The 19,407-nt window shown below is 54.1% G+C and overlaps 8 protein-coding genes across 8 annotated transcripts; 5 read left to right on the forward strand and 3 right to left on the reverse strand.

The window, feature by feature from the left end:
* Positions 1-25: 25 nt before the first annotated feature.
* Positions 26-1,340, reverse strand: CDEST_02619 (Putative staphylococcal nuclease (SNase-like), SNase-like, superfamily). The gene is made up of 3 exons (XM_062918778.1): positions 1,288-1,340; positions 689-1,144; positions 26-638 (listed from the first exon to the last, which is right to left on the reverse strand). Exons 2-3 carry the CDS (start codon positions 1,076-1,078, stop codon positions 207-209), a joined length of 822 nt encoding a protein of 273 aa, XP_062774829.1. The 5' UTR covers positions 1,079-1,144; positions 1,288-1,340; the 3' UTR covers positions 26-206.
* Positions 1,341-1,490: 150 nt separating this feature from the next.
* On the forward strand, positions 1,491-3,376 carry CDEST_02620 (Putative NADH-quinone oxidoreductase, subunit D, NADH:ubiquinone oxidoreductase, 49kDa subunit). Its single transcript, XM_062918779.1, has 3 exons — positions 1,491-2,293; positions 2,354-3,095; positions 3,150-3,376. The coding sequence occupies exons 1-3, from the start codon at positions 1,631-1,633 to the stop codon at positions 3,164-3,166; spliced, it is 1,422 nt and encodes a 473-aa protein (XP_062774830.1). The 5' UTR covers positions 1,491-1,630; the 3' UTR covers positions 3,167-3,376.
* A 1-nt stretch (position 3,377) lies between these two features.
* CDEST_02621 (Putative FAD-binding domain, ubiquinone biosynthesis hydroxylase UbiH/COQ6) lies at positions 3,378-5,094 on the reverse strand. Its single transcript, XM_062918780.1, has 2 exons — positions 4,841-5,094; positions 3,378-4,787 (listed from the first exon to the last, which is right to left on the reverse strand). Exons 1-2 carry the CDS (start codon positions 5,028-5,030, stop codon positions 3,493-3,495), a joined length of 1,485 nt encoding a protein of 494 aa, XP_062774831.1. The 5' UTR covers positions 5,031-5,094; the 3' UTR covers positions 3,378-3,492.
* Positions 5,095-5,776: 682 nt separating this feature from the next.
* On the forward strand, positions 5,777-7,978 carry CDEST_02622 (Putative LEM/LEM-like domain superfamily, HeH/LEM domain, MAN1, winged-helix; the record flags this gene model as incomplete). The annotated part of the gene is made up of 2 exons (XM_062918781.1): positions 5,777-7,263; positions 7,378-7,978. The coding sequence occupies 2 exons, from the start codon at positions 5,777-5,779 to the stop codon at positions 7,976-7,978; spliced, it is 2,088 nt and encodes a 695-aa protein (XP_062774832.1).
* A 594-nt stretch (positions 7,979-8,572) lies between these two features.
* CDEST_02623 (Putative ATP synthase, F0 complex, subunit B/MI25) lies at positions 8,573-9,982 on the reverse strand. The gene is made up of 4 exons (XM_062918782.1): positions 9,857-9,982; positions 9,279-9,733; positions 8,907-9,129; positions 8,573-8,826 (listed from the first exon to the last, which is right to left on the reverse strand). The coding sequence occupies exons 1-4, from the start codon at positions 9,885-9,887 to the stop codon at positions 8,801-8,803; spliced, it is 735 nt and encodes a 244-aa protein (XP_062774833.1). The 5' UTR covers positions 9,888-9,982; the 3' UTR covers positions 8,573-8,800.
* Positions 9,983-10,129: 147 nt separating this feature from the next.
* CDEST_02624 (Putative nucleolar complex protein) lies at positions 10,130-12,224 on the forward strand. The gene is made up of 3 exons (XM_062918783.1): positions 10,130-10,846; positions 10,899-11,772; positions 11,830-12,224. The coding sequence occupies exons 1-3, from the start codon at positions 10,221-10,223 to the stop codon at positions 11,968-11,970; spliced, it is 1,641 nt and encodes a 546-aa protein (XP_062774834.1). The 5' UTR covers positions 10,130-10,220; the 3' UTR covers positions 11,971-12,224.
* A 1,327-nt stretch (positions 12,225-13,551) lies between these two features.
* On the forward strand, positions 13,552-17,076 carry CDEST_02625 (Putative Mg2+ transporter protein, CorA-like/Zinc transport protein ZntB). The gene is made up of 3 exons (XM_062918784.1): positions 13,552-14,384; positions 14,446-16,374; positions 16,435-17,076. The coding sequence occupies exons 1-3, from the start codon at positions 14,038-14,040 to the stop codon at positions 16,709-16,711; spliced, it is 2,553 nt and encodes an 850-aa protein (XP_062774835.1). The 5' UTR covers positions 13,552-14,037; the 3' UTR covers positions 16,712-17,076.
* Positions 17,077-18,265: 1,189 nt separating this feature from the next.
* On the forward strand, positions 18,266-19,265 carry CDEST_02626 (uncharacterized protein; the record flags this gene model as incomplete). Its single annotated transcript, XM_062918785.1, has 2 exons — positions 18,266-18,926; positions 19,099-19,265. 2 exons carry the CDS (start codon positions 18,266-18,268, stop codon positions 19,263-19,265), a joined length of 828 nt encoding a protein of 275 aa, XP_062774836.1.
* Between the last annotated feature and the right edge of the window lie 142 nt (positions 19,266-19,407).

The following is a 19,407-nucleotide window of genomic DNA, read 5'->3' on the forward strand; positions in this document are numbered from 1 at the left end:
ATGGAAAGAAGGCATATGTACATATGCAATTATTGATACCGCCCTAATGATCTCATTGACCCCATCCTTGAAGTTTCAATTATTATCAGTCCTCAGTGACATCTCATGGTCTCTTCTCCACCGGTGCAAATAGCTTTGACTTAAGGGTCTGTTTTCCCATGATCAGCTACTGTCTGATTGGCAAAAGTGCGGCTCGTTGGACATTTTCATAGCCAGCCAGAGAGCCAACTAGACTTTTTGCCTTCTGCCTCATTGGTTCTTGTCTTGTAGGCCCTAGGGCTTTCAAAGTGGCTCGCTTTCCCGTTCCAAATCCCCAACTTCTTCATCTTGGCTTTGGCCTCTGCTGCCCTGTACGCTTCTTCGGCCCCTCCCCACTCGACCCCCGACTTCGCTTCATAGGTCGTTGCCAAGCCAAGCTTCAACATTTCCAGGCCGACGTCTTTCTTGTAGAGAAACCGTCTGACGTGCACCGTCGCAACGACACGGTCGTACTGATCACGCCTGTGGAGGCGAACCCATACGCGTTTGTTGAGGATGTAGTTCCTGAGCCATTGCAAAGCTTCCCCGGCCCCTGGCTGGCCCGGCCGGCCGAAATGGGCACCTTCAGGGGCGTCAATCCCGGCCATACGTATTGGTATCTAATACCATCATCAGTGCCGGGTTTCAAATCCGAGTTTGGGATATTTACAGTCTTCCCCTTCAGTGAAGCTTTCGTGGTGGGAACCTTCCTTAGCCAGTCCCAGCCTGCTAGTCTCCCTCCCGGTGTATGGTAAAGGTGGAAGTTATCACCATCTCCCACACTAGTGACCCGGCCTAGCAAAGTCCGCTTCCTGAACAAGTTGGGCTGGATATAACCTGCGGTGGGAAACCTCCGCAAGCGAGACTGGTAGAAGATAAAGGCTGCCAGTGATGCGACCGACGTCAGGAACACTGGAGCCCACTCTTTCGCGGCCTGTAGGGGAGGATCAGGCTTTGGAAGGAGGTCGTTCCATGATGTAGACTTAGACCGAGAGCCATCTTCTGTTCTGGTGGGTGTAGGCGATCCTCCTGGGCTGGAAGAGCTGAACGGCCATGGCATCTTTGAAGACTCCTGGGGGAGTTCTGGGCCCGCCAACGTTCAACGGTGAGAGTAACGTGATGCTATCTGCAGCTTTGAATCAGCTTCTCGATCGGTCAATCAAAGCCATGGGGGGGAGCTGCATCTGTGGCGACGGTTTTCGTATGGACCAATAGCTCAGAACAGATGCGCTGTGCACCAGCAAGAATGAGGCTGACTATTCCGCTCACCTCGTTTGATACCACAACTTGAGCGCGGTGCAAAGGCTCTCACTCAACCCAGGCAGCATGCATCCATGTCATATGGCGTGGACCGTGCTTAGTACAGTGTGCACAGTACGCAGCCAAGGGCTGCGGCAAAACCTCGCTCCGCCAGAGCCAATCAGCGAAGCCCCATTTTGAATCGATGCATTCGAGCTTTCGGGACATGACGGCCACACTACACACTTTCGAAGGCGAATCCCCTCCATCCATCCTAGCCGGCCATTAGCCATTGGCATAACAAGGAGGCTCAATTGGAGGCAGCATATCTCCTTGACCTCTTTCGAAGCCGTCTCCACACTCTACGATCGCGATGTCAGGCCTCTACCGACTCGCTGGCCACAGCGCCAAGAGGTTATGTCTGCGCCCGGCCGCAGCTACCTCCTTCGCCGCCCGCCCGTTCTCGACAACATGCCTGCGTCGATACGCCGATGCTTCCTCCGAATACCAGGGCACGAGACTCACTCCTACCTCTGCCGATTTCTCTCGCGCTGAGGACCACTACAGCCTGACGCCACCGAAGGACCAGGACGTCTTCTCCAAGGCCGAGGAGTCCGTTGAGGACCGAAAGATCCGCCATTACACTGTCAACTTTGGTCCCCAGCATCCTGCTGCCCACGGCGTGTTGCGACTGATCCTAGAGCTCAATGGTGAAGAGATCATCCGAGCCGATCCCCACGTCGGTCTCCTTCACCGCGGTACCGAGAAGCTCTGCGAGTACAAGACCTACCTCCAGGCCCTGCCCTACTTCGACCGCCTCGACTACGTTTCCATGATGACCAACGAGCAATGCTTCGCACTGGCTGTTGAGAAACTTCTCAATGTCGAAATTCCCGAGCGCGCGAAGTGGATTCGAACCCTCTTCGGCGAGATTACCCGTATCTTGAACCACCTCATGTCCGTTCTGTCGCACGCTATGGACGTTGGTGCCCTGACGCCTTTCCTCTGGGGTTTCGAGGAGCGTGAAAAGCTTATGGTAAGTTGAACAATCGCAGAGAGGGGAGGTTCTTAATCTCAGCTAAACACTGTGCTCTAGGAATTCTACGAGCGTGTTTCCGGTGCTCGTCTCCACGCCGCTTATGTCCGTCCCGGTGGTGTCCACCAGGATATCCCCGTCGGTCTGCTCGATGACATCTACCAGTGGGCCACTCAGTTTGGCGACCGTATTGACGAGACCGAGGAGATGCTTACGGACAACCGCATCTGGATCCAGCGTCTCCAGGGCGTTGGTGTGGTGTCTGCCGCCGAGGCTCTGAACTTATCGTTCACTGGCGTCATGCTCCGTGGTTCTGGTGTCCCCTGGGATATCCGCAAGAGCCAGCCCTATGACGCCTACGACCAGGTCGAGTTTGACGTCCCCGTCGGTGTCCGCGGTGACTGCTACGACCGATACTTGTGCCGTATGGAGGAGTTCAGACAGTCTCTGCGCATCATCCACCAGTGCCTGAACAAGATGCCTGCTGGCCCTGTCCGCGTCGAGGACTACAAGATCTCGCCCCCTCCCCGTGCCGCCATGAAGGAGAACATGGAAGCTCTCATCCACCACTTCCTCCTCTACACCAAGGGCTACACTGTCCCCCCTGGTGAGACATACTCTGCCATCGAGGCCCCCAAGGGTGAGATGGGTGTCTTCGTTGTCAGTGACGGCAGCGAGAGGCCCTACCGTGTTCACATCAGAGCGCCTGGTTTTGCTCATTTGGCTGGCTTCGACCATGTGTCGAAGGGCCATATGCTTGCTGATGCTGTGGCGGTTATCGGTACGATGGATTTGGTTTTTGGTAAGTTCCGACACGTACCATAGAGCAGAAAACAACTAGCTAACATTATCCTAGGTGAGGTTGATCGTTAAGGGTGCGTAGTGCGTCAGAAGATGGAATTCAAAATGACTTTGAGGAATCTCTTTCTTTTTGTGTACTTGTAGAATGAAGAGACAGCGCCCACGTTTATACCGCATTGTACTCTTTTCTAGAAGACCCTTGCAGACCCTACGGAACGCAAAAATGGCTACCATACATGTTCAGTTGCCTGACTGGCCGAGGATGAAGTGATCTGCATTTCTGATATATTACAGTAGAACTACAGGTAAAAAATTGCACGGCTGATCACACCAACGACACTTTTGTGGCGTTTAGATAGCGTACATGAGACTAGTCAAACATATCATAGTGTACATCATTAGAAGAGCTTCGCGCCGGTGGTTGAAGCCTGGTCCATGAAAAACCTTTTCAAAGGGCCCAAAGCATTCACCGCGCTCAGGCCAAGGGACCGTAATGGCACCAGAGGGCCGCTATCGACGGAGTAGAGCTTGTGAAGCTTATCGCAGACGCCTAGTACGATATGGTTGGCGACGTATCTCTCTGCGTTGTATGCTTCGAGAGAAAGCGTTGACCCCAAGTCCTGTCCGGTGGAGACGGCCTTTTCGATGGTCTTGACCAGGCTCTGGATATCACCTTGGCCCTGGTTCAGACCTTGACCGGCAAGGGGGTGGATGGTGTGCGCCGCGTCGCCAACGAGCGCAATACGCTCAGCAGTGTATGTGTCTGCATGGCGCATCTTGAGGGGAAACGAGGCAACAGTGCCCTCTTGAACCCCAATAACCTGCTGAGGAATCGCCCGATGGTCGAATGAGGTGTGCTCTAACCTCCAAGCGAACTCCTCCGACTGTCCAGTTTGCTGCTTGTGCATGAATTCGAGGTCAACTGGGCTTAGCCGGAAGGCGGCATTAACCATGGCGACGAAGTCCTTTGGTGAAAGGCTCTTCAGGAGCGAGGCGTTGCTAGGGGTCGTGGACCACACCAGCGTAGAGTAGCTGCCGGGGAGCGGTAGCATGGCCACAGGGCCTGTGGGCAAGAAGCGTTGATACGCGATTTTGTTGTGCTCCCCACCCCACCCCTCACCATCCATCTGAAGCGTTGCTACAACACCGTGCCTGCCATAGTCCCAGCCTTGCGCCTTGATGCCGGCGAACGTGCGAACAGGACTGTTGGCGCCGTCCGCCCCGACCAAAAGTCTTGCATGCAGCTGCTTCCCTCCGGACAGGTGGATGACAGGCCATTGCGTGAGATCCAAACCTTCCGTCTCTTCTCCAAAGTTGATGTTCTCGACCTTTGCTCCGTCGAATACCGAGACACCACCGAGCTCTTCGAGGCGACTGAGGAGGCCCGAGGTCAGATTGAGGTTCTCGCACATATATGCGATCGTCTTCCCCGCCGAAGTGCCAGCTGGCCAGTCGAACTCAATCCTTGCGCCGCTGACACCATCCCACACCTGCATTTCGTTGTAGTCTTGAATGCGCTCGCGCTTGATGTGGCGCCATGCCCCGATCGTGTTCAAGTATTGGGCCGAGGTGGGAGTGAGAGAGCTGCACCGGTTCGAAAACTGGCCGGATGGGAGGTTCCAAGTCCGTAACTTGGACAAGTCTTGGGCTTCGACGAGAGCTACCCTGAGGCGGGATGTTACCGGGTTGGATCCTGTGAGAGTTCAGTGCGGCTCCAGCGGCCTAGGGGTGTCAATTAGGCCTTACGGAGTGCGGTGAGAAGGCTGAGACCAGCTGGTCCGCCTCCCACGCAGACGACATCATAGATATCTAGTTCCGCGGCCGGGGATGTTGCGCTCGCGCTCGCATAGGACCGGCGAGCCTGAATCTGGAACTTGCGAGTGCAGGTTCGGCAGACGAAACGGTTCCTGGCCAAAAGAGTCCGAGGAGCCACCATTGTGTACAAGCTGTCAGGTGGAGAGCTCTGGAGAGTTGGACAGGATCTTGATCATATGAAATGGTCACTCGAGATGCCCGACAAGCTCTAGCCAAGCTAGCTCGAAGAGAAAAAAGTCGCCACATCTCAGCCACAGATCTTTGGGACATCCCTGCTTCGTGATCCCTGCCCAGTGGATAGCCGATTAGTAATGTGGCTTGGGCTACAAGCTCTATCTTGCTCTGTGCGTAATAAGTCCATCCCCCCTTGTAATCTTGGAAAGAAACCCCTGTTCCAACGGACCAACAGCAGTTGTCGACCCACACAAGGTAGTGTTTTTTCCCGCATGACCTGTTGCCACAGCACCCAGAGTAGAGGGCAGCTGCGTCAGTGGGCTTCGATTTGATTTCATCATTTTATCAAGATCTGTCCACAGGTCGCATCCATCGCACAAACTTGCGTCTTACACCCCATCGCTCTGACCTGGTGCGTACCTGTCAAGGCCGCAGAAATCGTGGCCGATTGCTCTGTGTGATAGTATCTTTGCGCTTGCGCTAGCCGATTCCTTGCGTCCAACACCAAGGTTTCACGGCGCAGAGTACAAAGGTTGCCTTGAGCTCCCCTTGACATCACTGCCGCATAGTGTCTCAGCCGCACCTATATCATCGCAGGGCAGTCTTTCTCTGAGCGCAACGTCTTTTCTTTTTTTTTTTTTTTGCACCTTATTCTTGCACTTTTCCCAACGTTGCTGGACTCCAAAATACAATATGGACGACTATGAGTATCTCCAGCCGGGGTTTGACTCCAAGTCGCTGACGGTGCCCCGGCTGCGATCCATCCTGGTTGCCCACGATATCCAGTATCCCGCCACAGCAAAGAAGCCCCAACTCCTGCAACTTTTTGAAGACGAAGTCGTCCCCCAAGCAAAGAAGATACTGGCGAAGCAAGCCAGGGCCAAGAGATCGAGCAGGGGCATTGTCGACGCGGGAAGCGCCCAAGATATCGACTCTTTCGACGACTATGAGCTTGCCCCACCTACACCTAGAGCGACCAGGTCGAAATCGCCACGCAAGGCTACCCCCAGGATCAAGAGTGAGGATTACGGGCAAGAGGCGCCGCCGTCAGTGAGATCCACGAAGAGGACGGTGCGGATTCCAAAGACACAAATACCAGAGCCTGAGCTTGAACCCGAAGTCGAGCAATACACAGAGCCAAATCACGAGCCGGAGCCGCCCAAGTCTATTCGCAAGCGCGCTGCCACTCCCAGGATTCCCAAGGTCAAGCAAGAAGAATCGGAAGAGGATTTTTTTAATCGAAGGGAGTCTCAATACTTCTCGTCAGAGAACCCTTTTCAGAGTGGTAGCCCTGCAGCGCAGTTCATTGCCAGCCCAACAGGGCGAAGGAAGACCACCGGCATAGATACTGTCAGGAGCAGACAAGAAGACGGTGTTCGACGACCGACGGACGGTCATTACGCTGAAGATCGACCGAAATCATCGAAGAAGTCTCACGCGTTCGAAGTTCCTATCAACGAGTTGCTCCGCGAGGAGGTTCCGGACTTGCAGTCTTACGAGGTTGAGGCTGGGGAAGAATTTACTCCTGATGCGCAGTTCGAGATGGAACAGGAAATGGCCGCGAGCGGCGAAAGAGCGATTGCGCCGCGTCGCGCAGAGCCTTCTCGTCAGAGACGCAGTCTCTCCAAGCCCCTATGGGCTCTTGCTGTCGCACTTTTCGGAGCCTATGGCGCATGGTATCGACAAGAGAAGATTGCTGTCGGCTATTGTGGACTCGGTCGGCCTGCTACACAAATCATCCCTGCCGACGTTCCAGTTCCCGACTGGGCTGTACATCTCGTCGAACCCCAGTGCGAGCCTTGCCCACAGCATGCATACTGCTACGCTGACTATTCCGTCCGTTGCGAGCCTGACTTTCTTCTCAAGCCGCACCCGCTGTCTTTTGGCGGCCTAGTGCCCCTTCCTCCAACATGCGAGCCGGACGGAGAGAAGGTCAGAAGAGTGAAAGCGGTGGCCGACAAAGCTATCGAAGAGCTGCGTGAGAGGCGTGCACAGTTTGAGTGCGGTGACTCTGCCACTGAGGCTAGTTCGGCGCCAGATACCCCTTCCATCGATGAAGAAGAGTTGAAGGCCGCCATCAGCGCCAAGCGAAGCAAGAAAATGAATAAGCAGGAGTTTGACGACCTTTGGGTTGCCGCTATCGGAGATGTCAAGGGCCGAGAGGAAGTGGAAGCGGTACCGTAAGTCATCAACCACCCTGTTTTGCTTTTGGATTTCCCGTTTGTCCCGTATATCCGTAACGTCAACGCCAATTCTGACCAGTGTACTAACCAGATCGGTTGTGCCCGAAGTAGAAAGGCCAATTCCACCTCAATTTCAGACGCCTACCTCTCGTCCTCCTCTCTCGCTCGGCTTCCGATCGGCTGCGCCATCAAGCGTTCAGTCAAGCTCGGGCTGGCAAGACATCGACTCTCAATTGGATCTTTGATGCTCCTGATCTCGGTCTACTTTTACATTCGACGCAAGTACAGGTCGCACAAGGCAACCGCGGCGCAGGTCCCCGCGCTTGTTGACCTTGTGCTGTCCAGACTTGCAACGCAAAAGGAGCTCGGCGAAGAGGATATCGACGACCCTTGGCTATTCTTACCCAATCTCCGCGATGACGTTCTGCGGTCGGTGCATTCTCTCAGCGAGCGAGATCGTATCTGGACCCGAGTCAAGGCTGTCGTCGAGCAAAACAGTAATGTTCGGACCAGTCAAAGAGAGGGACGCAGCGGCGAGGTTGGTCGTGCATGGGAGTGGATCGGACCTATCGCTGGAGACAGCGCTAGAAGGCGCAAGAGTGGACGTCGTTCGGACCCTGCAGCGGATATCAAGACGGAGAATACCCCTGGGACGCCGGAGAGCAAGATTGGCGTGCATTCGAGGTGGGAGGAGCCGCGACCTATCTACTAAGGCGCGCAGCGGATAATGGTTGCGTGTCTAGTGAGAGTTCATTCGAGTTTCTTCCGATCGCACCCTTTTTGCTGAACGGAATGGTTTTTCTTATTTTATTATTGTAACGAATGCGATTCTTTCGCGGGAGTATCCAGCAAACTCTTCCTTTCGCAAGACCTTGCTCATGAGCTTTGGGATCGCTTGAGAGCAATTCTGAAGGGGAGGGGGCGTCCAGGCTTGTCAGTATGAGGTGAATAGGTAAATTCTTTGGCTCTGTCTGGGTAGGCAAGTCTGAGATTGATACACATTTTCGAGCCGCACCAGTTGACAATATGCATTGGAGTATCTTGATGAAGTTGCAGCTAGGATCAATCGGTTTGTGAAGCCGTCAATGGGAGCGTGGACGCACACGTGGGTTTGAGTGCGTTCTCAAGGGGCGTTGCTATGCTCGGCGGAGAATATCGGAGTAGTCGGATTTGCGAGCGGAGGTGGGTGCCATGTAGAGCGGAAAATGACAAACGAGATGGCCTTGGCATTCAACATGCCCATACCAGATGTTGGACAACCTCAAATAGCAGAATAGAATGAAAACATCCTATGCTTAATACAGTCATGGTCAAACTTGCAGCCGGCGTCGATGATGGTGAGTCGATTGCCGGATGAACAGTTCTCCTAATTAAACACTTACGCCACACGTAACAGCAGCGGTACAGGCGGTCTTCTCTCAAGTTCTTGAATTTGGCTAATGCACAGGGTGTTTATTGACACGCAAGGGGAACAGGATCCCCTTGGACAAAGGAAAAGATCTTCTCGCTGTCAGACTCTACGGTGAGTGGGAATCTATTGGGCCTTGGAGGAGACGATCTCTGTTGCGGGCAAAGTGTCAGTTAAAATTGCTGTGGTAGACTCCGATGACGGAGCCTATAGTCGAAAGGGTAGTACGTACTCTCAACATCGGCAACGCTCTGCTGGAGAATCTGCTGAAGGACCTTGGGGTTCTCAAGCTCCTTGGTGACCTTGGCAATGATGCTCTCGGCGAGCTCCTTCTGCTGGCGGGCCTTGACCTGGCCCTCATAGCGGACCCAAGAGTCCAGGACGGCCTTGGCCTCCGCAGCCAGGGCAGTCTTCTGCTGGTGCTCGTAAGCCTGAGCCTCAAGCTGAGCAGTTTCCTGTTTGGTGAAACTCGTTAGCTGTTTCCGCTCTTCTGATAACGACCATTCTGTCCACTCGTGCTAGAGCGCCCATCCTTCCTTCCGTCCGTCCGAGGAATGCTGTAAACTGCCTCTCGAGTGGCAATCCATCGCAACATGATTCGTACCTTGGAAACGGCGAAGAGGGACTTGGTGATGTCGACGACGCCGGACATCTGCTGGACGTCCTCAATGCGGCCCTTGACAGCCTGGGTGTGGTCGGCGCGGGCCGAGTTGAGGATGCCCTTGATCTTGTCGGCCTGTCCCTGTGCCCACTCGCTGTACGCCGGGCCTCCGTACTTGATCAGGCCGCCCCAGACGGCAAGCAGGCAGAAGGCGACGACGGTCTCCTCGTTGACAACATAGTACTCGTTGCTGATGGCGTAAACGCTGAGGGCGGCGGAGGAGGAAAGGATGGCGGTCTTGGAGAGAAGCGAGTTGCCGGGCAGGGCGTCGACGATGGACTGGGCCTTCTTCTTGGGATCCTCGGCGGGGACGTTGGAGGCGTTACGGGCGCCGGCAATCGAAGCCGAGATGGCGGGCAGAGTGCGGCGAGCCAGGGTCGGCCGGAGGAGGTTCGCGCCTGTTCGAGGGAGAAGAGGGGACTGCGTGTTAGCCACCATGTTCCGAAGTTTTCGTCGTCATCGCCGTCGTTCGGGGGTGCCAATTGACACGTCAAGGGTCCGGAGAAAAGGTCTGGACGTACCGACGGCGCTTCTAGCCAAGCGGGACGCCATTGTGAGATGATCTGGGGTGTGGTATTAAGGACTTGAGGTCGGAGCTTGCGAGGTGAGGTTTGACAAAACCTTCGATTGAGCCAGTAGGTAATTGGCGCTAACTCGGTTACGTTATGACAGTCACGTGATGAGGCGGAAGTCTTCGGCGCTTTTGTCCCATGGCTGCGGCGTAGCGTTTTGGTAGGTAGTCTTCTCAGTGGAACCCCCCGGAGGCAGTCCATTACCTACCTGTTCCTCGAAAATTTCCAATCGCGCCGGGACCCGCTATAAATTTGAGATTGGTCTTCACGATTGATATCGACACCAGCGACTCTGAAAGAAAATTCGCCCAAAATGACCGCCAAAATTTCGGGCGATGGCCTGAAGAGGAAGAGAATTCCTAATAAGGAGAAATCGAAGAAGCGCGTCAAATCGGAATCGGAGTCTGAAGCGGAGAGCAGCGGTGATGAGAGCAACGACCCTCAGGCTGAGATTTTGTTGCTCGAGAATGAGATTCTTGAGTCCAAAAAGCACTACAACAACATTTCAAAACTGATCCAAACTACGAGTACCCACGAAGATGAACCCGAGGCGGCGACCCTGGCTTGTGTGGCCCTATGCAGGGTCTTTGTGAGACTCCTCTCCGCAGGAGCTCTCGTCCCCAGGAAGGGTCTGCCAGAGAAGGAAGCGGTCGTTGTGCAGTGGCTCAAGGAACGATATTTTGAGTACAAGAGTGTGCTTGTCTCTCTTCTTGCCGAGGAGAATCTGGCGCCGACAATGCTGACGCTAGCCTTGCGGTGTCTCAAGGCCGAAGCCCAGCACCTCTATGAGAAGGAAGAGTACATCTTCCCTCAAAACTTTCTCGAGCAGATCGTTGCGGGTCTTCTGGGCTCGGACAGCGATGATGCGCGCGCCGAGTTTGTAGAGAAGTATTTGACTCAATACGACGACATTCGCTTTTTCACTTTGAAGGCTATCAAGTAAGTGTGGGAGGGGACATGTCTTCAGCTCGTGTAAACTGACACGGTACAGGTCTCTGACTGAGACGCCTGGCTCTCTACCGCACGACGAGCTTTTTGATGATGCTTTTGAGTTGCTCTCAAACATCGGCGACGTACCAACAGAACTGGGTAACTTCTATGTCGAGAAGCCGAAGAAGAAGTCGCATAACGTCAACTCCCTTCACCAACACAAGAAGCAAGGCCAGGACGCCTGGCTCGCGGTACTCAAGCTTGCAGCGACAAGAGAGCAGCGGAAGCAGGTGCTGGACGTCATGTCTAACGAGATTGCACCCTGGTTCATCCGGCCGGAGTTGCTGGCCGACTTCCTCACAGACTCGTACGATGCGGGCGGTTCGATTTCGCTACTTGCTCTGTCAGGTGTCTTCTACCTTATCAAAGAGCGCAACCTCGATTACCCGTCGTTCTACACAAAGCTTTACTCCCTTCTAGACAGCGAGATCCTGCATTCGAAGCACCGCTCTAGGTTCTTCCGGCTGATGGACACATTCCTGTCTTCGACTCATTTGCCAGCGGTGCTGGTGGCAAGTTTTATTAAAAGACTGGCACGTTTGAGCTTGAACGCTCCCCCGAGTGCCATCGTCTTTGTAGTACCTTGGATGTACAACATTCTCAAGAGGCACCCACTCTGCACGTTCATGATCCACAGGGAGACGAGAGACCCGGAGGCCAAGGCGCTCATGGAGAAGCAGGGCGTCGATGACCCGTTTGTGGCCGACGAGGCTGATCCGGCGGAGACGCACGCCATTGATAGTTGTCTTTGGGAGATCGTGCAGCTGCAGTCGCACTACCACCCCAACGTAGCGACGATTGCCAAGATCATGTCGGAGCAGTTTACCAAGCAGTCCTACAACATCGAGGACTTCCTTGATCACTCATACGGCAGTGTAAGTGAAAATTCGTGACCAACGAAAGACGGTATCAATTTGCTGACGATTCCCTAGTTGCTCGAGGCCGAAATGAGCAAGCAGGTCCGGAAGCCTCCCGTTCTCGAGTTCCAGATTCCCAAGAAGGTGTTCCTCCCGAACGACCCAGAGTCTGGGTTCCAGGACAATCTAGTGACGAAGTTGTGGAACTTCGAGTGAGGCTCGTAATGAGGGTCCAAAAAGCATGGGGTGGCATAGAGATGACAGCGGTCGACGCACGACGCGCTTCTTTGTACGAAAAATTGGCATTTGATATCCGGGCGCGGCATGGAGACAGGTATATATATATATATATATATATATATATGTATTGTTCAAAAGTTTAGGTATGCCTGCTGTCCATACAAGGCGCTCATTTGAATAAATCATGGCATAAAACAACCTGGTAAACAGCAAGGAGTCTTGTAGCACGTGGCGATAGAGGCTTCAAGCCCCAAAGTGGGAAGAAGCTTCTGGCGGACAAAGCTTCATCTAGTACTATCCAGTGTTTTCAGCGCCTACCCAGGTAACGATGTGATGAGCAATCCAACTGCTTCTTTGTGTATCCTGGCCGCCTTCATCTCTGAGTTATACGACTGGCCGCATGGGGTTGCGGTGCTGTCCAAGTGCTAGACCCGCGCAGCGAGAGAGCATATGCATCATGATGAATTACACGCAAGAGGGAACGGAAGAAAAAGGTTCCGTCCCGTGGAGTGGCATGTTACTTAGTTAAATGGCATGCACTCGTTGGAGGTCTCAGACCTTTGACGTGCTGTATCGTAGCATAGACCGCTTTCTAAAGATTGAGGCAGTTGGCTTTGCCCTTAACTCTCCTCACCTACTTGGTCCTACCCGGCAGAAACATGGAAAGTCAGTCTTGATCTGTCATGAACCTAGCTCCGGCTGCAACCGCTGCTTCTGCATCAATTTTGTATGACATGCCAGCCCGAAGGTAGTCACTCCGGACAACTTCTAACCTTGTCATTATTGTTGTTACTACTTTGCACATTTTTGTGTTTGTACTTGTTTACGTAGCTCAGACAGACTCTGTCGGTGCTATCTATGGGAACCCTCCTGTTCTTGAACGTAGCCAGTTCCAAGCTACCTACCCAGGTCGGGATAGGAGGTGTCGGCTGCTCAGGTACCATACTCACCTGATCCAATCGATGGGGTGGGATAATCGGCGCCCAGACAGCGGTTCCAAAAGGTTTCCCCAGATTTGAAGGTCGTGTGCCCACCTGCCGGAAGCGATGGGCCTTGAGGGGCGGTGAGGATGAGCGGTCACCCGGGCTAAGCTCCGGGACCCGGGACTTGCGACAGCCTGAAGAAGGCATGTGGAGTGGGCGCCTGGCCAGCGTCATGCGTTCAAGGAAGAGCGTGGTCAGTCGAGAACGCCTGGAGAAAACTGCGTACCCACGCTGCGCGACACCTGTCACCCTAGAGGGAGGTGCCCGTCTGGTGCGATGAGCAACGCTCGAAATCCACTGTGGGTTTGGTAACTGTGGCTCACCTCACACTTGACCCAGAGCCCAGAGCTTCGGCGCCTGATGGAATTGGAGTCTGAGCTCTGAGGAGCTGCTCTCGGATCTCCCAACGATCAACGGAGGCCAATGGAAGAAACCGAAGCATCAGGGGCGGGGTCTCAGTGTGCGTGCGTGCTCAAAGCAGCTTAGCCCAGTGATTAGACTTGCTGGGTTGTTCCACCTTCCACTGACATCACCGAGAGCAACGGATGGATGCATCAACTTTATCTTCCACTCTCCAATTCCAACCCGATCGGCAGACTTTTATCTCTCAGGACTCCAGCACGCAATGATTGCGCCGCATTGCCTTGTTTGATAGTCCTATCATACCGCCAGCTGTTGGACTGGATTGTATTTCCTGAGTCTTTCGAATTTCTTTAGCGGCCCCTCTGCACCTTCCAACCATTGCAAAATACCTACCTACACAATCTCCGGTCCCAGTCCCTGCAGGGCCGTCTGTCTCTGTTTACCAGTCGAGCTTCCATCCTTCCGGTCCACTCAAAAACACAAAAAATCAGCGGAAATCCACCCCCAGCTTGCCCGCAGTCGTTCTGTTCTTCACGTGGCTTCAGCAACCCCCGTCGCCACCCAACCTCCCAGGGAGGTCGGCCCACGACTAATTCCCTGGTCTGGTGTCAGTCTACTCGAGTCTCGACGCCGACCTACAGGCACCTCCACTATCTCACACTCTTCAAACATCTTGGTGTGACACATTGTCGCCATCATGTCTGGCAGTCCATTCCAACCCATGGCCGCCCATTTGCAGGCGTCGACGCCCCGAAGACCATCCATGAACCCAGGCTCGAGCTCGGCAACACCACCGCCACCGGCAACACCCTCAAGCAATGCAGACCGGACTGATCCAAACGGACAGCACCAACAGCCACGTCGGCGCAAGAATCACCGAGGGGGGGCCAAGAAGAAGCGCAACCGCCGTAAATCTTTCGCCGTCTTGCCCGAGGAGTCGCACGACGAAGCCCCCGATCCCGCACCTGAGCGCGAGGACTTCTACCGTCAGCGCACCAATCTGAGCAACACGAGCATCGAGAGTGAGGCGCTTTTGGATCATCGGTAAGTTGACCTATTCAAGGGTATCCATACAGACCGGAGACATGCTCACGTTATAAACCAGAGAACAGCAACCACTCCGGCCTCGAAGACCGTCCGTCATGAATGCCTCTGCGCCCTTCCCGGCCTCGACGGCGACGCCTCAAACGGGTAGCAGGCTACGCAATGCCTACGTTGGCGACAGTGGGGAGGACGATGACGGATCGTGGGATGAGGGCGCACCTTTGCTGTCCAGGTCCATTCAGCGCTCTTCGACTGCGCCGATGTTTCCCAGTTATGGCTCGAGCGACCCTCGCCAGCGAGCGAGCCGACGCGGGTCCAGCAGGTCCTCCAGGACGAAGCTCGCGACACCTTTCCAAAATGACAGTTACAACGTTAACTACCCCCCGTCAATGCCCGGGTCACCGACCTTCCGACCATCTGATCCATTGAACCTGAGCTTTGGGGACGTCATGATCCACGACGACGAGATTGATATCCACGCCTCGCCGCGCAGCAGTCGTCGGGGCAGCGTTGGCTCCCATTCGGAACGCGATGGCCGTAATGATTCATCGCCTGATCTGGCACGGAGAAACACCATCGCATTGACTGCTCAAGAGGACGTTTGTTTCCCGAGCGGCATCTCCGAAATCGGCGACGAGGAAGGGCATTCGCAGGACCCTACGGCCAAGCAACGTCCGAGGCGCCGCCGTCGCCGTTGGCCAGATCTCGCTATTCTCGAAGAGTGGAGCCGGTTTGAAAAGGAGGGGCGCAGCGACGAGAGGCGCGTGAAGCGTATTACCGAGCCTCAGCTCATCAACGGTCGTCTACGGCCAATTACCCGAGAATGGTATCGTGCCGAGGAAGATGCGCCATATCGCTTTACTTACTTCAACGAGGAGTTCCAGAGCACCATTCACAGCCAGACTATATCGGAGCTCGTGCAGCCTGGTGGCAACTTTCAGGAGCTGTTCATTCCAGACCCACGCGTTCTTTCCGATGACGAGAGCGAAGACAGTGAAGAGGAGGCCGGTTTGGCGCCCCTATCCACGCACCACTCTCACACTGGGCTGAATGGAGATTCTCGAGCTCCAACTCGGCAGCCATCCCTGGCAAACACTCAAACGGAGAGTGAGAGACGAGACGGTGTCAAATCCCCAGACAAGACCTCAGGAGGCAGCTCTCGTGCTGGATCAGTCCACCGAACGCCCACTGGAGTCCGATCTCCGGTTGTGGGCAACCAGACCACACAGACGCCCGAGTTGCTCGTCAAGACACCCAGGTATGGCGAACGGCCAGTGTGGTGGCTCGATGTGCTCTCCCCAACCGAGGCAGAGATGAAGGTGCTATCCAAGGCTTTCGGCATTCACCCGCTTACCGCCGAGGACATCATGGTTCAGGAGGCGCGGGAGAAGGTGGAGTTGTTCCGCCACTACTACTTCGTCAACTACCGATCTTTCGATCAGGACCAGAACAGTGAAGACTACCTCGAGCCCGTCAACATGTATGTCATCGTCTTCCGCGAGGGCGTCATCAGCTTCCACTTCTCTATGACACCGCATCCCGCCAACGTGCGCCGCCGTATCCGTCAGCTCAAGGACTACCTGATTGTCAACTCGGACTGGATCTCGTATGCCATCATCGACGACATCACGGACGTGTTTGTGCCATTAATCCAAAACATTGAAGACGAAGTCGATGACATTGATGACGAAATCTTGAGGCTTCACTCGACGAGTGGCAACACCAAGAACGACGTGTTTGACGAGAAGGCAAGCAACGCAGGAACATCGGTTGGATCCGAAGGCGACATGCTTCGGCGAGTGGGCGACTGCCGCAAACGTGTCATGAGTCTGTATCGTTTGCTCGGCAACAAGGCAGATGTCATCAAGGGCTTTGCGAAACGGTGCAACGAGCGCTGGGAGGTTGCCCCGAGGTCAGATATCGGACTGTATCTGGGCGATATTCAGGATCATATTGTGACCATGACGTCCAACCTCAGTCACTACGAAAAGTAGGTTTTCTTTTCTTCAACTACCCAGCACTCGGCGTCGACCTAACCTCGGCTCTATAGGATTCTTGCCCGGTCTCATGGCAACTACCTCGCGCAGATCAATATCCGCATGAACGAGCGACAGGAGCAGACGGCCGATGTTCTCGGCAAGCTAACTGTGCTGGGTACCATCGTGCTGCCCATGAACATTATCACTGGTTTGTGGGGTATGAACGTATGGGTGCCCGGCCAGGAGTACGAGGGCGACTTGAAATGGTTCTGGGCCATCACGGCAGGCCTCTTGGCATTCGGCATGGGATGCTACCTGATTGCGAAGAGGGTTTACAATATTGTGTAATGGAGATTGGGCTTTCCTTCTTTTACCCACCTTTTCCCCCCCTTTTTGGGGTTATTGCAGGCGTTTGGTTGGGAACAAAAGCAAACGCGATGTCGTCGGGCATGGTTTAGATTGGTCGGTGCATCCACGGATGGTAAACGGGACATGTGTTTGTACGCCAGTCGTCGTTGGATAATGTGAAATACTCTTTGGCTTGGAGATTTGGATAGGTGAGCACGGCCGTGATCCTAGCACGCCTCTGCTGCATATTTTCACTTCTCTATGTCAACAGGATTCGGTGGAAGTAAATTGTGGCTCCCATAACCAGGCTGCTCACCCACTCTCTTCCCGGCGTCCTCCCGGCTGCGAGGCAGCAATTTGCAGATGAACCCTACGCAAAGCTGCGAGCTCGCACCTGGTCAGCTCAACACATCCTATTACCAGGTCTCCGAGGCAAGCTATAAATCCACCATCGTGCTCCTACCCTGGGCTTCCTCGTCCCCATAGCCTCGGGGCCGGACGCCACGCAGGCGCCCTCGAATCAGTGCCGTAGCTGGGCACCGTTCCCTGAACACACAAACGAAAGCAGCTCGAATTAAGGTTTTCCACGTTAGAATTAATCACTGCTTTCTGGATATTTTCCCTACTTGAGGGTATATCTATCGTGGTGTCTCCTCCTACCGTGGATCCTCTTCCTTGCCCTGTACCATCCATCCTCCCATCGTAGATATTCTTCCTCGCCGTCGGCGCTTCTTTTCTTCGCGACGTTCCAGTCGTGGGCCTGGTTGTATGTGCAGTCACAACCTTAAGGATCACTTTTTCTCCGTGGACCTCCTTCCCGTGGACTTTCGTTCCGTGGATAATCCTCACGTATAAACATGTCGTCGAGGTGAAGCAAGTGGGAGCAGACGCGAACCTGTATCTAACGCAACACTGGCGGCTTGTGACTAACTTCGTCAACAACTGCAGAAGCTTCGTCCATCGGATTTGAGGCTTCGTTGTCGTTGTTGCCAGTTACCAACCCCTATACTCGTTGCATCGGCCGAAGACAGAGCTGTAAACCAATGAAGTCGCCTTGATGCATCGCGAACACCGGCTGGGAGTATACTGGAAGTGCGAAGATCTCGGCGATTCTCGGCTATGTCAGTTATTGAGTGTAGGCCTTACACGCCAACGCCGGCTCAGCCGGCTCAGCCGGCCCCGGTAATGGAGTGCATGGTCGCATCGCTATCGCTGACGCCCCTCGTTGGGCTTTGAGAAGATCTCCTATCATCCTCGTCGCTGAAGAAGTTCTTTGCGAGAGCAAACTTCCTGACCCGACGATACGCACAGGCTTAGACATCACAGTACGCGCCAGAGCCTGTAAGGATATGGTCCCAGACGACAGCAATCGTCGCACATTAGGTATCGAAACGCTCATTGAGATGCCCGTAGGAAGTAATCACTTCTTACCTAACACATGGGCCAGATCACGATCCGGGAAGCAGAGAGACATCAGACAACAATAGACCTCGCCGCAAAGCCTCAAAAGAGGCGATCGGCGCGACAACGTAACAAATCAAGAACACAATCGTGATGATTCAAGATATGCGTGAGGGAGCAGGAGACAAAAAGTCGGAAACACTAAACGACAAGAATGGGAGTAGGCTTAGCTTGACCTGTCCCTTTTACAAGGAGGACGAACGCAAGCATCACAAGTGTCTCCAGTTTCAGTCAAGCGGAATCAGGGACGTGAAGCAGCATCCAAGCAGAAACACATGCAACCGCGTTTTTGTCCAAGCTGTGACAGGGTCTTCGGAGCCCTGGAAGACCAAAGACGGCATACAAGGCTACGCACCTACAACATCGGACAGCTTCACCCCCCTGACAGAATCACCCAAGATCCACAGAAGGACCTCTTTGAAAGAGTACATCGTAAGCTTAAGAAGAACTGGTGATATGCTGTCTGGTACAATGCCTTCACCGGAAAGCCCCGTCCAGACACCTCATGTCTGTAGCTTGTTCCACGAGGTGGCGGCAAGCTTTCTAAGGTTCTGTCAAGCAAGAAGGCGATGCATTCATCTTAATCGTTTGAGAAGTGACTCGGCACTGCGTTCATGTTGGAGACCTGATGAGGGCAGGATTCGTGACCTGCAGGAAGTGTCCATGAACGACGTCGTCAACCAGTTCATCGAGGCTTCGGTACCCGTTTCCCGAGAACGAACAACATCAGATAACCTATCGGGCAGCACTCCAGGTAACGCATGTCCCAGCTAGAAGACCGAAACCATTGGCGCAGAAAAAAGACTTATGACGGCTGTTTAGAAACGGCTATACCGGTCCAAAGAGTCCCCTTCACGTCACTGTTGTCAAGGGAACGGCAACGCATTCCGAATTACACCTCGTCACTCGCATCTCGATCAGGGCAGGACCTTTAATCCGTAAGATCGGTGTCGATGACAGCTCTTTTGTTGCCAACAAACAAGGCTCGACAGGTGGTTTTGATGGGAACGTTGGTTGGATACTCAACACCGATCCCATTTGGGATGAGGTTTCAGTTATTGATGAGTTATTCCGAGGCGGATCGTTAAGCTAGAAAATGATCTGGCCAAAGGTCAATGGAAGCACAAATTAGTAGTGTACAGCGATGAATGAGAACGTGCTAGGCCACGTAGATATGTAACAGAACCTCAAAGATCACCAGGGTAATACAAAAGCAGTCAACATGACCGACATTC

The sequence above is a fragment of the Colletotrichum destructivum genome, chromosome 2 (genome assembly GCF_034447905.1).
Source record: "Colletotrichum destructivum chromosome 2, complete sequence".
In the NCBI taxonomy this organism is placed as follows: Eukaryota; Fungi; Ascomycota; class Sordariomycetes; order Glomerellales; family Glomerellaceae; genus Colletotrichum; species Colletotrichum destructivum.